This window comes from Oncorhynchus mykiss, chromosome 8 (genome assembly GCF_013265735.2).
Source record: "Oncorhynchus mykiss isolate Arlee chromosome 8, USDA_OmykA_1.1, whole genome shotgun sequence".
NCBI classification, from domain to species: domain Eukaryota; kingdom Metazoa; phylum Chordata; class Actinopteri; order Salmoniformes; family Salmonidae; genus Oncorhynchus; species Oncorhynchus mykiss.
Window position 1 is genome coordinate 68,184,544 of NC_048572.1, and position 16,534 is coordinate 68,201,077.

The 16,534-nt window shown below is 40.5% G+C and overlaps 1 protein-coding gene across 3 annotated transcripts; it reads left to right on the forward strand.

The window, feature by feature from the left end:
• The first annotated feature begins 1,363 nt into the window (after positions 1-1,363).
• LOC110530418 (proteasome subunit alpha type-7) lies at positions 1,364-14,432 on the forward strand. Of its 3 annotated transcripts, none has more exons than XM_021613468.2 (7): positions 1,364-1,499; positions 11,469-11,595; positions 11,675-11,799; positions 13,055-13,177; positions 13,438-13,557; positions 13,852-13,914; positions 14,005-14,432. In XM_021613468.2, exons 1-7 carry the CDS (start codon positions 1,497-1,499, stop codon positions 14,098-14,100), a joined length of 657 nt encoding a protein of 218 aa, XP_021469143.1. In that variant the 5' UTR covers positions 1,364-1,496; the 3' UTR covers positions 14,101-14,432. The 3 variants fall into 3 exon arrangements, with proteins under 3 accessions (XP_021469143.1, XP_021469141.1, XP_021469142.1); XM_021613466.2 differs by lacking the exon at positions 1,364-1,499 and adding an exon at positions 1,536-1,750; XM_021613467.2 differs by lacking the exon at positions 1,364-1,499 and adding an exon at positions 1,595-1,764.
• The last annotated feature ends 2,102 nt before the right edge of the window (positions 14,433-16,534 follow it).

The window sequence follows — 16,534 nt, forward strand, 5'->3', positions numbered from 1 at the left end:
GACGGTAGTAGTTGTAATGTCTGTGTGATTATTCTCCAAAGCAGTCGTATTAAAGTGCAACGTCAATAAGTTGTCACAATGGAATGCGAAAGTATGTTTTATATGAGTTATCAGAGAAAATGACTACATAATACATTTGAAACTATTTTAAACTTGCTGATCTTTATAGATAATACATAATACAGAGACGTGATGAATTTCTTTCATTCTTTTCTCTGGTGTTGGTTTTGAAAACTTGGTTAATAGGTATACTGCTAACCTTGATAGAAAATCCTATAACTCTCCATTGTTGTTCTGAAAGCTTCATTATACTTTGTACTGTCAGCCTTGTTGTCTCTTGTAATGCATTTTAAACTCTATAAAAAGTAGCTTTGCTGACCTTGATCGATAATCATGAAAATCTTGCTTGTAAATAATCTTGTCTATGATATACATTTTTAAAACTAGTTAACAGGCCTATGCCTTTACTGTATACTGTTAACCTTGACAGATAAGAAGTATATATCAGCCTACAACTTGTAAAAAAAAATAGTGCAATTATACTGTGGCCTGGTTAATATTCATTACATGTAACTTGTAAATACATAAGATTTTGTTTTGATAAAAAAAAGTTAGGCTTATATATAGCGTACACAATAGCTTATAACAAATCAGTATTTGTAAACCTTCAAAAGAAATGGTGATATTAATGGGCTCCCGAGTGGTGCAGCGGTCTAAGGTACTGCATCCCATTGCCAGAGGTGTCACTACAGACCCTGGTTTGATTCCAGCCTGAAACACAACCAGCTGTGATTGGGTGGTGCACAATAGGCCCAGTGTTATCTGGGTTAGGGTTTGGCTGGGGTAGGCTGTCATTGTAAGTACGATTTTTTTCTTAACTGACTTGCCTAATTAAATAAAGGATACATAACTAATACTACAACAACAAAGTTATCAATACACATTTTCAAAGCTTTGCAATGCTGCGAAAAACAGTTGTACTGCACTAGAGTGCAAATCGATATTCCCAGTTCAGTATGTCTTTGCATGGCAAATATTATTTTTGAAAAATAATATTACACGATCGCGCTGCCAGCATAATATCCAGCTGCTAGGGGAAAACTAATAGAATAGGACGCTATTCTGTAACGTATTAGCTAGTCCATTAGAGGGGTGAACGAAAATGTCATTAACATATTTATATTCGTGAGATATTAAAAAATAAATTGAAGTAATAACTAAAATATAGAAATAATACCAACATGTCAATACATTGTATCATTGTTTAGTGGGGTGCAATTAAGACATAAAAACAAAACAATATGTTCAACCCCTTTCTAGTAGTGGAATAATCCAAACTCAACCCCAGGGGATTGGAAAATACAATGCTCCGGAAAGGAACCAAACAGCGCTGGAAACGTCTGTATCAACCCCTTACAATGGTTCCGAACCACACTTATGAAATATTTTCGAGTTATGGAGAGTGAAATAAAAAGTTGCACTTGGATAACTTTGAAATGGTGGGTATTTTCTTAGGGAAATGCTCAGAATTGAACTAGGTCCGAGTTCAAGCGCATGCGCTCTGTGAGTGTACACAAAAACTGACTAGAAAACATTCTAGCTGAGTAGCTACACAGATTTCACTGCATTTGTTTCTAGCAACAACATAATGGCAGCAAGATATGACAGGGCGATCACAGTGTTTTCTCCTGACGGTCACCTTTTTCAGGTGGAATATGCGCAAGAGGCTGTGAAGAAAGGCTCCACCGCTGTAAGTTTATGAAGGTGATAAGCAGCTGTTAGCTATGTCATTTAGCTAACTAGATCACTTTTAGTGACTTGGATGAAGGAGAAAATTGATGGTTTCCACTAGTAACTACAGCCACAAAGTCAAAATTGGCTATATTACAAAAATGCGTAAAAACAAAAGTGCTTTTTAACCATAATTTAAGGTTAGCAGTGTGGGTGAGGTTAGTTAGGTTTCAAATCAGATTTTAAGCAGGGGTGGGCAAACTTTGCTCAAGGGCCATGTCGGGACTTTGAAATTCAAAGGAGGGACAGTAATATCTAACAATCAGTGCGATTTTAGCATGGAAATATTTGTGGGGCCCAAAAAGGAAGGGGGTGCATGCCAGCAAAGCCATTACACAACACTAAACAATACATGAATTGCACTTTAACGGTGGCAAACGGTGCCCACAAACTGTTAAGGCCTTCATAAAGCTGTCCCAACACCTTACCAATGCTACACCTGGCTATCAACAGAGGCTTATCTGGCAGTGGAACAGTTAATTCAGCTTCATTTACTGCCTTTAAAAAATCATAGCTGATATGGCTGACTTTCTTAAACAGATGTGCTTTCTAATGTAAATCGAGATGTACAAACTATGGCATAAGGGGACAACAAGTGATTGAGACATTAATGAGCGAGCTAGGATGGAGGTAGTCTTAACTATTTGTTTAGCACTTTTGAAATATACAGCAACAGAATTCAGAACATGGGCTGTTCTTAGTGTTCTCCCTGTACACCAAGTCAGCGTAGGATAAATAAAGGGGGCTTGTAAATTAGGGATGCACGATATATCGGTATCGGACGATATTAGCTAAAAATGGAGACATCGGCCGATGTCTAGTTTAATGCTGATGTGCAAAACTGATGTCAAAGCTGACGTGCATACCTATATAACATGATGTAATGACGCCACGTAAAATGTAGCGTGAGACTTGCAACACAGCATTCCTAGTCTACAATGTCTGCTGTGTGAATCGAGCAGTCAACAAGTCGAGCAGTCATTTGAAAGAGGAAGAACATTTCAGCAAGACAACTCAAAGGCGAAATCCATTAACGGCAAGATAATGGAATTCATCGCCCTTGACAATCAACCGTTCTCTATCATGGGTGATGTTGGCTTTCACCGAATGGTTGTGCACCGGTACACACTAAGTATGCACTATTTTTCAGATTTTGCCCTACCGGAGTTACACATTAATAGCGTCACTGCTATTAGCTTCACGACTGACATTTGGACTAGCAATATCAGCCCCGTGAACATGCTGAGTCTGACAACACAGTTGTTCATCAAGGATTTCGTACTGACGAAAGTCGTCTTTCATGCTCATGAATGTGGCTGTCATACCGCTGCTTCCATTTCAATGGCATTTGAGCACATGTTTGAAACTTGGAAACATGAACATGCTAGCTCTATTCGAACAACTGACTCAAGAAATAAGCTCATCAACTGCGCCGGCAGCAGATGTGATACCCTCTGTCATGGCATTGAAACGCCTGCTCAACAAAACTGCCCGACACAGGCTGCCACCGAATTGCTTATTCACATTCTCTCTTTACTGTGTCGCCACCATGCTCGATGCTATGTACAAGGACCACTACTTCGATGCAGACAAGAAACAGGGTTTACTTGAAATGTTCCATAAGCAGCTAAACAAGATGGAAATGAACACAGTGACCGCACCGAAGAAGAGGCCACGGATATACAGAGCTGAAACGTCACTGCTTGACGTATGATGAAATGAAATTTTGTTAGCCACATGCAACACCTTATAGTGAAATGTTTACTTACGAGCCCCTAACCAACAATGCAGTTATAAAATATAAGAAATAAAGATAACAAGTAATTTAAAGAGCAGCAGTAAAATAACAATAGCGAGAATATATACAGTGGGGTACCGGTACAGAATCAATGTGCGAGGGCACTGATTAGTTGAGGTAGTCTGTACATGTTGGTAAAGTTTATTAAGGTGAGTATGCATAGATGAGAGCGTAGCAGCGGTGTAAAAGAGGGGAGGGGTGGCAATGCAAATAGTCAGGGTAGCCATTTTGATTACACGTTCAGGAGTCTTATGGCTTGGGGGTAGAAGCTGTTCAGAAGCAACTTGGCACAGCGCGATAGCAGAGAGAACAGTCTATGACTAGGGTGGCTGGAGTCTTTGACAATTTTTAGGGCCTTCCTCTGACACCGCCTGGTATAGAGGTCATGGATGGCAGGAAGCGTGGCCCCAGTGATGTACTGGGCCGTAGGCACTACCCTCTAGTGCCTTTTCAGTTGGAGGCCGAGCAGTGGCCATACCAGGCAGTGATGCAACCAGTCAGGATGCTCTCGATGGTGCAGCTGTAAAACCTTTTTGAGGTTCTGCAGACCCATGCCAAATCTTTTAAGTTTCCTGACGGGGAATGGGTTTTGCCATGCCCTTTTCATGGCTGTCTTGTTGTGCTTGGACCATGTTAGTTTGTTGGTGATGTGGACACCAAGGAACTTGAAGCTCTCAACCTGCTATACTACAGCCCTGTCGATGAGAATGGGGGTGTGCTCAGTTCTCTTTTTTTTGTTGTCCACAATCATCTCCTTTGTCTTGAACATGTTGAGGGAGAGGTTGTTGTCCTGGCACCACACAGCCAGGTCTCTGACCTCCTCCCTATAGACTGTCATCATTGTTGGTGATCAGGCCCATCACTGTTGTGTCATCGGCAAACTCAATGATGGTGTTGGAGTCTTCCATGACCGTGCAGTCATGAGTGAACAGGGAGTACACAGGGACTGAGCACACATCCCTGAGGGGTCCCTGTGTTAGGATCAGCGCTGCAGATGTGTTGTTACTTACCCTAACCACCTGGGGGCGGCCCATCAGGAAGTCCAGGATCCAGTTGCAGAGGGAGGTGTTTAGTCACAGGTTCCTTAGCTTATTGATGAGCTTTGATGGCACTATGGTGTTGACCGCTGAGCTGTAGTCAATGAATAGCATTCTCACATAAGTGTTCCTTTTATCCAGGTGGGAAAGAGCAGTGTGGAGTGCAATAGAGATGGCATCATCTGTGGATCTGTTAGGGCGGTATGAAAATTGGAGTGGTTCTTTGGTTTCTGGGATAATGGTGTTGATGTGAGCCTTTCAAAGCTCTTCATGGCTACGGATGTGAGTGCTACTGGTCTGTAGTCATTTAGGCAGGTTACCTTCGCTTTCTTGGGCACAGGAACTATGGTGGTCTGCTTCAAACATGTTGGTATTAGACTCGGACAGGCAGAGGCTGAAATTGTCAGTGAAGACACTTGCCAGTTGGTCAGCGTATGCTCACAGTACACGTCCTGGTAATCCGTCTGGCCCTGCAGCCATGTGAATGTTGACATGTTTAACTTCTTGTTGACAGGTGGCAGTATTTTCACGTCCTGATGAAATGCATGCCCAAATTCAACTGCCTGCTACTCATCCCCAGAAGATGAGATATGCATTTTATTAGTAGATTTGGATAGAAAACACTCTGAAGTTTCTAAAACTGTTTGAATCATATCTGAGTGTAACAGAACTTATTTAGCGGGCAACCCCGAGGACAAACCATTCAGATTTTTTTTTTTTAGGTCACTCTCTTTTCAATGGGGTTTCATTGGGAATCCAGATGTCTAAGGGGCCTTTCTTGCAGTTCCTATTGTTTCCATTATATGTCAAGTCTTTAGAAATTGGTTGAGGTTATTCCTTTGTGTAATGAAGTACGGCCATCTTGAACGAGGGTCACTTCAAGTGTACTGTTAGATAGAGGCTGCGTGACCAGAAAGCTAGCTACAGTTTGTTTTCTTCCTGTATTGAACACCGTCTTCAATTTGATTGATTATTTACGTTAAAAAATACCTCAAGTTGTATTACAAAAGTAGTTTGAAATGTTTTGGCAAAGTTTACAGGTCATTTTTGAGATATTTTGTAGTCACGTTGCGTAAGTTGGAAACAGTGTTTTTCTGGTTCAAACGCGCCAAGTAAATGGACATTTTGGATATATATGGATGGAATTAATCGAACAAAAGGACCATTTGTGATGTTTATGGGACATATTGGAGTGCCAACAAAAGAAGCTCGTCAAAGGTAAGGCATGAATTATATTTTTATTTCTGCGTTTTGTCGAGCCTGCAGGATTGAAATATGGTTTCGCTCTTTGTTTTCGGAGGTGCTATCCTCAGATAATAGCATTGTTTTCTTTTGCCGAAAAGCCTTTTTGAAATCTGACATGTTGGCTGGATTCACAACAAGTGTAGCTTTAATTTGCTATCTTGCATGTGATTTAATGAAAGTTTGATTTTTATAGTAATTTATTTGAATTTGGCGCTCTGCATTTTCCTTGGCTTTTGGCCACATATCCCAGAGAGGTTAAAGGCATCTGCCGGTGTAGTACAACTCGATCTTAGTCCTGTATTGATGTTTTGCCTGTTTGCTGGTTTGTCGGAGGACATAGCGGGATTTCTTATAAGCTTCCAGGTTAGAGTCCCGCTCCTTGAAGCGGCAGCTCTAGCCTTTAGCTCATTGCTTATGTTGCTTGTTGTCCATTGCTTCTGGTTGGGGTATGTACGTACAGTCACTGTGGGGACGACGTCATCGATGCACTTATTGAGGAAGCCAATGACTGATGTGGTGTACTCCTCAATGCTATCGGAAACCCGGAACATATTTCAGTCTGTGCTAGCAAAACAGTCCTGTAGCTTAGCATCTGCTTCATCTGACCACTTTTTTTTTATTGATTGAGTCACTGGTGCTTGCTGCTTTTATTTTTGCTTGTAAGCAGGAATCGGGTGAATAGAATTATGGTCAGATTTGCCAAATGGAGGGCGAGCTTTGTTTGCGTCTCTGTGTGTGGAGGTGGTCAAGGTTTTTATTTTATTTTCCCCCCCTCTGGTTGCTCATTTAACATGGTGATAGCATGCTGATAACATGCTGATTAAAGTTTCCCTGCATTAAAGTCCTCGGCCACTAGGAGCGCAGCTTCTGGGTGAGAGTTTTCCTGTTTTGCTTATGGTGGAATACAGTTCATTGAGTGCGGTCTTAGTGCCAGTCTCAGTCTGTGGTGGTATGTAGACCGCTTCAAAAAATACAGATAGTGTGGTCTACAGTTTATCACGAGACACACTACCTCAGGTGACCAAAACCTCGAGACTTCCTTAGATATCGTACACCAGCTGTTATTTACAAAAATACATAGTCTGCCGCCCCTTGTCTTACCAGACGCCGCTGTTCTATCCTGCTGATACAGCGTATAAACAGCCAGCTGTATGTCAAGGCCATCAGACTGCTAAACGGCAATCACTAACTCCGAGAGGCTGCTGCCTACATTGAGACCAATCACTGGCCACTTTAATAAATGGCTCACTAGTCACTTTATACAATGCACTCTAAAAAATGCCCCTTTAAATATGTTTACATATCTTACATTACTCATATCACATGTATATACTGTATTTTATACCATCTATTGCACCTTGCCTATGCCGCTCGGCCATCGCTCATCAATGTACTTACATGTACATATTCTCATTCACCCCTTTAGATTTGTGTATTAGGTAGTTGTTAGGGAATTGTTAGTGCAATAATATCAGCGCTGGAAGCACAAGCATTTCGCTGCACTTGCATTAACATCTGTGACAAATAAAATTCGATTTGATAATGTCAACGTTCAGCCACGACTCTGTGAATCATAAGCTATTACAATTTTGAATGTCCTGTTGGTAGTTTAATCTTCCGCGTAGATCATCGATTGCACGTTTGCTAGCAGAAATGGAAGGCAGTGGGTGTTCATTCGATCACCTACAATTTCTCGACAGGGATTTGGGCCTGTTCCTGTGAAAGCAATATGTCATTCACGTCGGACTCGTTAAAGGAGGGAAAAAGGATTCTGCCAGTTCGTGGTGAGTAATCGCAATTCTGATGTCCAGAAGTTATTTTCGGTCATAAGACGGTAGCAGCAACAGTATGTACAAAAATAAGTTACAAAAAAAACAAAATTGGATGTACAATGTCAGCCTTCTTCTCTGGCGCCATCTTATTGATAATGAAACTAGTGAACAACGAAACAGCACAGTAAGTGAAAGAAATAGGTTTTGATATTGTTTTACTGCTAATGGTGACATATGTAAATGCCAACAAAATAACTTTTTGTGTGTAACCTTTTTTATTTAACTAGGCATGTCAGTTAAGAACAAATTATTATTTACAATGATGGCCAATTGTACACCACCCTATGGGCTTCCCAATCACGGCCGGATGTGATACAGCCTAGATTTGAACCAGGGACTGTAGGGCCTCTTGTGCTAGCGTGCGGTGCCTTAGACCGCTGTGTCCGTGTTAACTATTTAACTGTACTAGAATGCTTAAAAGACCACAAATGTTTTTTTATATCGGTTATCTGTATCTTTATCAGGTTTTTTGGCAAGGAAAATATTGGCTATCGGTGTCGGCCAAAAATGTAATATCGGTACATCACTAATAAAAATAAGAATTTGTACTTAACTGACTTGCCTAGTTAAACAAAGCTAAAAAGAAAAAATATGAAAAAAGACTAAAATAAATATATAAGCCGACAATGAAAGCTCTTACAATATTCAATCATTACTCTAAAACAGGTTATAGGCTACATGTGCACCACCAAGTCAGAACAGTAGGTGAAATTAAGAGGGGTAAACAGACCAAATGTATTAGGGTGAGGCACATGGGCTACTAACATGTTATTACACAACATACACTTATGTATACTGTAGCTAAGAAAGTAATACTATCTCCCTGGCAAATTACATAATTTATGCAGCAACATGCAACCCATTTTTGGACTCCCCTTGCTGTGCTCACTTGAACAGGAAGGTGGCGTGGCAGTCCTTCGTGGGCAAAGTCGGGCATTCTCTGGATTTATGGTGCTTTCAAAACAACTGGGAACCGGGGAGGAAAATAAACCAAGGTCGAATCATGATGTTGTAGCTCTAGAAAGAGGCCGGATTTACAATTCCGAGTTGGATTTATGTATTTTCCCTTTCGGGAGCTTGTTTATTCCTGACTTCCCAGTTGTCTTAACTTGACTTCAGTGAGTTCTTCGCAGTTCTGAGTTAAGTTGTTTTGAGCGCTGCACAAATCATGCTTCATTGACCACATGGCCAAAGTTGAATCTTTATCATTTTAAATTTGGAAAAGAGCCCCTTAATCCCAGATTTGGGACCACACAGCCACCACTGAATAGTAGGCTAGTGATTGCTTTGCAATGCTTGCAGTTAGCCACTGTCACTGATTCTTTCCAAACCACTCATTGTTGAATTTGCGAATTCCAACTTGTAATGTTTACGTTTAATGGCTGATGAGCACCGATACATCTTATCTATAATTTCTCTTCATTATTTATCTTTATATGACAAGGATTTAAAAGGATTTGCCAGTAGATTGACGACTTGATTCATGGTGATGACTGCTAGCTAAGATCTTAGTATCTTAGATCAGTCCAATCAAATCTGCTGTACATATAACGGGATTTAACGTCATTTTATCTGTGGCCAATGTCTTTCAGCTGCCTTGGATGGGCACTTCTAATGTAACTCTATGGCAGCACCCAAGGGGTTATAATTTTCCCCATGAGTGACAGAACTCTGAGCCAATCACGGCACAACGTTCCGTATCTTCTGCTGGCTTGGCCCACCACCAACGAAGGCACCGAGCTAGGCTAAAACACCTGCATTTTGGAGCTGCCTTACTCAACAAAAAAGAGACTGTTTGTATGCAGCTTTATTAACTCATATATATATATATATATATATATAATTGTTATTTTTATTTTTTCCATAGTTTGCAAACTGTGATGCGTATTGATGCCATAATAACAGGCTCTACCCCACATGCCCTGAATGACAGGTTGCCACTGCTAACAATACACAGCAATACAAACATCTAAAAGTAAAATAATGGAATTTTAGAAATATTAGGATGCGCAATGTCGGAGTAATACAACTAATATATATATATATATATATATATATATATATATATATCACACACACACACAAAGAGAGTACCAGTCAAAGGTTTGGACACCTACTCATTCAAGGGTCTTTCTTTTATTTGTACTATTTTCGACATTGTAGAATAATAGTGAAGATACCAAAACTATGAAATAACACATGGAATAATGTTGTAACCAAAATATATTTGAGATTCTTCAAAGTAGCCACCCTTTGCCTTGACACTATTCATTCTCTCAACCAGCTTCATGAGGTAGTCACCTGGAATGCATTTCAAGTAATAGGTGTTCCTTGTTTAATTTGTGTATCTGCACCTCAGATTGCAGCCCAAATAAATGCTTCAGAGTTCAAGTAACAGACACATCTCAACATCAAGTGTTCAGAGGAGACTCATTTAATCAGGCCTTCATTTTCGAATTGCTGCTAAGAAACCGCTACTAAAAAAACACTACTAAAGGACACCAATAAGGTGAGACTTGCTTGGGCCAAGATACACAAGCAATTGTCATTAGCCCGGTGGAAATCTGTCCTTTGGTCTGATGAGTCCAGATTTTGGAGTTCAAAATGTTGGTTCCAACCGCCATGTCTTTGTGAAACGCAGAGTAGGTGATCTCTGCATGTGTGGTTCCCACAGTGAAGCATGGAGGAGGTGGTGTGATGGTGTGGGGATGCTTTGCTGGTGAGACTGTCTGTGATTTTATTTAGAATTCAAGGCACACTTAACCAGCATGGCTACCACAGCATTCTACAGCGATATGCCATTCCATCTGGTTTGAGCTTAGTGGGACTATCATTCGGTTTTCAATAGAACAATGATCCAACACACTTCCAGATGTGTAAGGGCTATTTGACTAAGGAGAGCGATGTAGTGCTACATCAGATGACCTGGCCTCCACAATCATCTGACCTTAACCCAATTGAGATGGTTTTGGAGGAGTTGGACCGCAGAGTGAAGGAAAACCAGCCAATGAGTGCTCAGGTTATCAGTCCCTGGGGTGAAATGAGCACTGCATACAGTAGATGTGTGGTGCTCAAAATACTTCCTATTCCAATTCACTCTCTTCAACCGGACAAACCGTGCCCACTTCAAAAGCTTGCGTCTCGTTTTTTGGCAACAAATTAGTCGTTATCTCTTACCTGTGGGTTTTACTGCACTGGCTACAAATGATGGAAAACAACTACACCGCTCACTTGACTACCACTACCAAATGCACAGGAGAACAGGCCTTGCCGTTTTTCACAGGAATTCGTTTTTCTTCATGGATGTACATAGTAGCTCACCAGCGCCAACACTTGGTTTGGAATTAAATTGCATGCTAGCATGGCTAGTAGCTAACGTTAGCCAGCTGGAACTAGTACCGGGTCTCCATATGATGTTGAGAAATAGTGCATTGTGGGTAGTTATCTGGAAATAAGTTAATAAATATGTAAAATCGCTAAAACCACTGTTTGTAGTTATAGGTAGTGAGATCGTGACTACAACTAAGTCTTTGACACACTGTTACTTTGAGTAAAAACTCATGCTTCCTACCCTTAAAGAAGAGATGGTCAAAATGGGTGGGGTTTATGACTCTGGCTGTGGTAACTTGTAACTAGTGTGATTACTAAGCTAGCAAGTTAACTGTTACTTAGCTAGTTAGATTTGCTAACTGTCACAGCGCATGTGCTGTTTGTTTAAATAGCTAGCTGACTGTTTCATTTCCCCATTCATTCCTCTAACATTAGGTGGGCATCAGGGGCAAAGACATTGTTGTCCTTGGCGTTGAGAAGAAGTCAGTGGCCAAGCTGCAGGAGGAAAGAACAGTCCGCAAAATATGCACCCTAGACGACCATGTCTGCATGGCATTTGCAGGTACCTATAAACTTCATTAATATACTTGAAATTGAAATCTGCTGGAAGCTTTGGTCTTATTTAACCAGCTGTCTGTCAGGCCTGACAGCAGATGCCCGCATCGTGATCAACAGAGCTCGTGTGGAGTGCCAGAGTCACCGGCTCACTGTGGAGGACCCAGTGACCGTGGAGTACATCACACGACACATCGCCACCCTGAAACAGGTAGAATAGCCTACATCGCCATACTTAAACCGGTAGTCTCCGTTCCTCGAACTAAGAACAAACAGCCCCTAACGGCTTGGCATCGAGTACCACAGAATGAGTCATAATACACACATCTAGAGGTCAAACAAGGAAATGGTTCCAATCGCTTTTTCACCATAAAACGTTCGCCATAGAGAATTTTAGGAACCCTTTTTAAATTAGGGCTGTGTTTCATGTAGGTTTATCCTGGCGTGACATTTTGATAACCATGTAAGTGTATTTACGACAGTGAATTTTAGCCATATATTTGCCTGTATTTACCCTTATCATGAAGAACTACAAATGCCTTGATGATCTGGATGAGACTGCCGAATCGAGGCAAAAGTTAATCCAGGGATTATTACCAATTAGGCAGGTAGCCTAGTGGTTAGAGCGTTGGACCAGTAACCGAAAGGTTGCAAGATCGAATCCCGAGCTGACTATGTAAAAATCTGTCGTTCTGCCCCTTAACTGAGTTAAATAGATACAAACGTAGTAATATCTAAATTGGCTACGTTTCTTTAGATGGACAACCTTTTTAGCAAAGGTGTCATCTAGTGATGATGTACATGAGCTTGCAGCGATTTGTAGTCTTACATGAGTTCTACTTTGATGCTAAAAAGCATTTTCAAATCTGAGAGTAAATAGAGCTGAATATCTTTAAGTCACCTTGTCTGAGCGAGATTTACATGGTTATCAAAACTCAAGCCAGGGTAAGCCTACATGAAACACAGCCCTTATTTTAATAAGTATTTCTAAAATTCTCTGGGGAAGCATTTATGGTGGACAAACGATTGGAACCGTTTCCCTTTTTACTGCTAGGTTTTATAGCTATTATAACACCTCCACTATTGCCATCCATGAGACACAGACATCACTCAACAATTGGACAGACTTCACTTAAACAGGAAGTCACAGCCCTCCGTAAGTCTTTCTCTCAAGATAGCACCCCCCAACCCAAAGAAAGCCATGTATGTGTGCCAGGAAACAGTAGCTTGTGTGGGACTTGTATTTTGATTTGGTGAAGCAAGGAGGAAGTGAAAAATACCTTTGTGGATATTTTTTCCAATTACTAACATCATAAAAACAATTGTGACATGACTTTAGATTTTCGGTGATGAGTTAATACGCAACAATCGTATCTAAGAGTGAAGTTCATATGTTGCTTGACTGAATGGTCTTTTGAAGGTCAGTTTTGTATTCATAACCGGTTTTTGATATTTTAATTCTCTAGCGCTACACTCAGAGCAATGGACGCAGACCGTTTGGCATCTCTGCCTTGATCGTGGGTTTTGACTGTGATGGGACCCCCAGGCTCTATCAGACTGACCCCTCTGGAACTTACCACGCATGGAAGGTCAGCCAATCCACAAAGATTCCTTACCTTTATCCACAGCCAAATATGTTAAACTTTCTTCACAGCTATAGTGTCTATAACTAGTGTGCCTGAAGTGTATCATTGCAAAAATGTGATAATTTCGTATCCTAAATGTTCAGGTCTGTTTTTTAAATCCACATTAGTAGGAGAAAATATTTTCCTGTTGATGTGTATTTAAAATGTTTTACTTTTGTTTAAAAATGCTGAGCTACGGATTTGTTTCCTATGCCTTTGTTCAGGCAAATGCGATTGGCCGTAGTGCTAAGACGGTGAGGGAGTTCCTGGAGAAGAACTACACAGATGAAGCCATCGCCACTGACAATGAGTCGATAAAGCTGGCCATCAAAGCCTTGCTTGAGGTGAGGTCAAATGCTCTCTTTTATAGCGGTAAATACCAAACCGACCCCTAATCCCTACTTCTTATGCACTTCTTGATCTGAGGCAATTGAATTGGTCTATTCACTATGGCAAAAATGCCACCTAGCCAATTAGAGGGCAAGATAGAGCTATACAATTAGCATATCATTTATACCTACAAGAATTCTGGATATTACAAACATTTAGGGGATAGGGACAATTTGCAATTCAGCATAGGTTTGCACCTGATCCATCATGCATATTTGTATACGTACACCTTTGAACTATGTCTACAGGTGGTTCAGTCTGGTGGGAAGAACATTGAACTTGCTGTAATTAGAAGAAACCAGCCACTGAAGGTAAGGGTCTTGGTCTCATGTCCTAGTATTTACAGCTTTGCAAATATATTTGTCTATGGGCTAATTGCTGTATTTTTTTACTCCATGTAGTTATTGGAGTCCAAAGAAATTGAGACTCTGGTGACTGAGATAGAGAAAGAGAAGGAAGATGAGGCAGAGAAGAAAAAACAGAAGAAGTCTACTTGAAGTCATAATAAAACTCTGGCTTTCATTCAGCACTTGCTTAAAGGCAGCATATTTGGTCTGCTAACATCAAAATGTGTTTACAAGCCCCAAAACAGCTTTCATGTCACACGCTAAGGGCAGAATCTTAACTTGATGTATGTTGAATTAGTCACATCTCACATTGCCATCAATGCATTGTTTATGTGGAAATCTAAGTCAAATGTATGGATCTCAAGTTAGGATTCAGACCTACAATGAGGTCTCCCCTCTGCCCACTTAAGGTATGTTGTTGAACTTCTTTGAAGTGAATGTTATTGGATCAAAATGCTTAATAAAGTCAACTTGTTCATGTACCATCTCTGTTTTTATTCACAAGATGCCCTATTACTCTCTGACTTCTATTGCATTATGATGTCAGTGTTATTTTCTTTAGATTCATTGTTGTTTTTGTGAGGTGCTGGTGCTAAAATAATCATTTTCTGCAGGCAGAAACCGAGCACCTTATCACAGAAAAAAATATAACTAATATATATATCACAAACATACAAGTTTGGGGTCACTTAAATATCTTCTTTTTTTTTTTGTCCCATTTTTAAAAGAATATCATTGATCAGAAATACAGTGTAGACATTGTAAATTACTATTGTAGCTGGAAACGGCAGATAAAAAAAAAAAAACAGCTATTTTTATATGGAATATCTACATAGGTGTACAGAGGCCCATTATCAGCAACCATCACTCCTGTGTTCCAATGGTATGTTGTGTTAGCTAATCCAAGTTTATCATTTTAGAAGGCTAATTGATCATTAGAAAACCATTTTTAAATTATGTTATAGAAGCAATAAAACGGGCCTTTAGACTAGTTGAGGATCTGGAGCATCAGCATTTGTGCACTTACAGGCTCAAAATGGCCAGAAACCAAGAAACCTTTCTTCTGAAACTCGTCAGTCTATTTTTGTTCTGATAAATGAAGGCTATTCCATGCAAGAAATTGCCAAGAAACTGAAGATCTCGTACAACGCTGTGGATTACTCCAGTGCAAACAGGCTCTAACCAGAATAGAAAGAGTTGGAGGCCCCGGTGCACAACTGAGCTAGAGGACAAGTACATTAGTGTCTAGTTTGAGAAAGACGCCTCAAGTCCTCAACTTCCAGCTTCATTAAATAGTACCCGCAAAACACCAGTCTCAACGTCAACAGTGAAGCGGCGACTCTGGGATGCTGGCTTTCTAGGCAGAGTTTTAATGCTTAATATGAGTCTGGAAGGATAGTTTACAGTCTAGCCAGACACCTAGGTATTTGTAGTTGTCCACATATTCTAAGTCAGAAACTGCCCAGAGTAGTGATGCTAGTCTGGCGGGCGGGCGCGGGCAACGATAGGTTAAAAAGCATGCATTTAGTTTTACTAGCGTTTTAAGAGCAGTTGGAGGCCACAGAAGGAGTGTTGTATGGCATTGAAGCTTGTTTGTTAACAGTGTCCAAAGAAGGGCGAGATGTATACAGAATGGTGTCGTCTGCGTAGAGGTGGTTCAGGGAACCACCCGCAGCAAGTGCTACACTTCTCCCTCAGTCATTTAAAGTAACTGTCCAGTGAAAATCTCACTTTTTCTAGTTAATATTCTGTTAACTCATACCCAAATAATGTTGACTTGTTATACTCATATTGTCCAAATCATAAATTGGAGAACCCCCCCCCCCCCCCAAACACACACACACACCTCAATCAGACTAACTGAGCTGGCCAATCAGCAGTCTTTTCACTTTTTTTAACCAACATTTCACTCATAATGTAATTCTAGGTAATATTTCATAGAAATCTGGAAACACTGGACAGTTACATAACATTTTTGCATTGGACCAATCAAAGGTTATTTTGGTGGTCCAAGATATGCCTCTTCCTTCCCTTTATTTCACCCTAAATTTGCTGATCAAGAAACCGCTGCTCTGAATTTTTAAAGACACAATTATGGCCGGTGGTGTGGTAGGCCTGCTTAATGGAATTCTGGCCTCAGACCCGTGTTAAACTTCACTGACTTCAATCTGGAACCCTTTGAAAAGTGCTGCCGAGTTCTGCTGAAAAGCCCCGGGGTTCCTTGTGACTCTCACCAAAGACGTTATGGTGAATGGTAAAGTCCTTAATTTAGTCAACTCTCCCAGCCAGGATTTCCTGAGTGGGTGCCTTGACTGCCCTGGTAAGAGTAACCACCATTTGTCTGCAAATTGTCTTGTTTGTGGGGGTTATAAATGGATGGGAATTAAGTTAATTTCAGGAGTATCCTCTTATAGCCATAATATATATGTATAGGGTTTAAATGTCACATTTATCAAACTCATTTCTTAAACGTTCATTTTGTATTTCAATGAGTTGTATATTGAAGCTCTGTCAGAAGCTCTTGTAAAATGATTATGCTGACGGAGACACAAGACGACCAAACGTATAACAAAATATTTTAAAA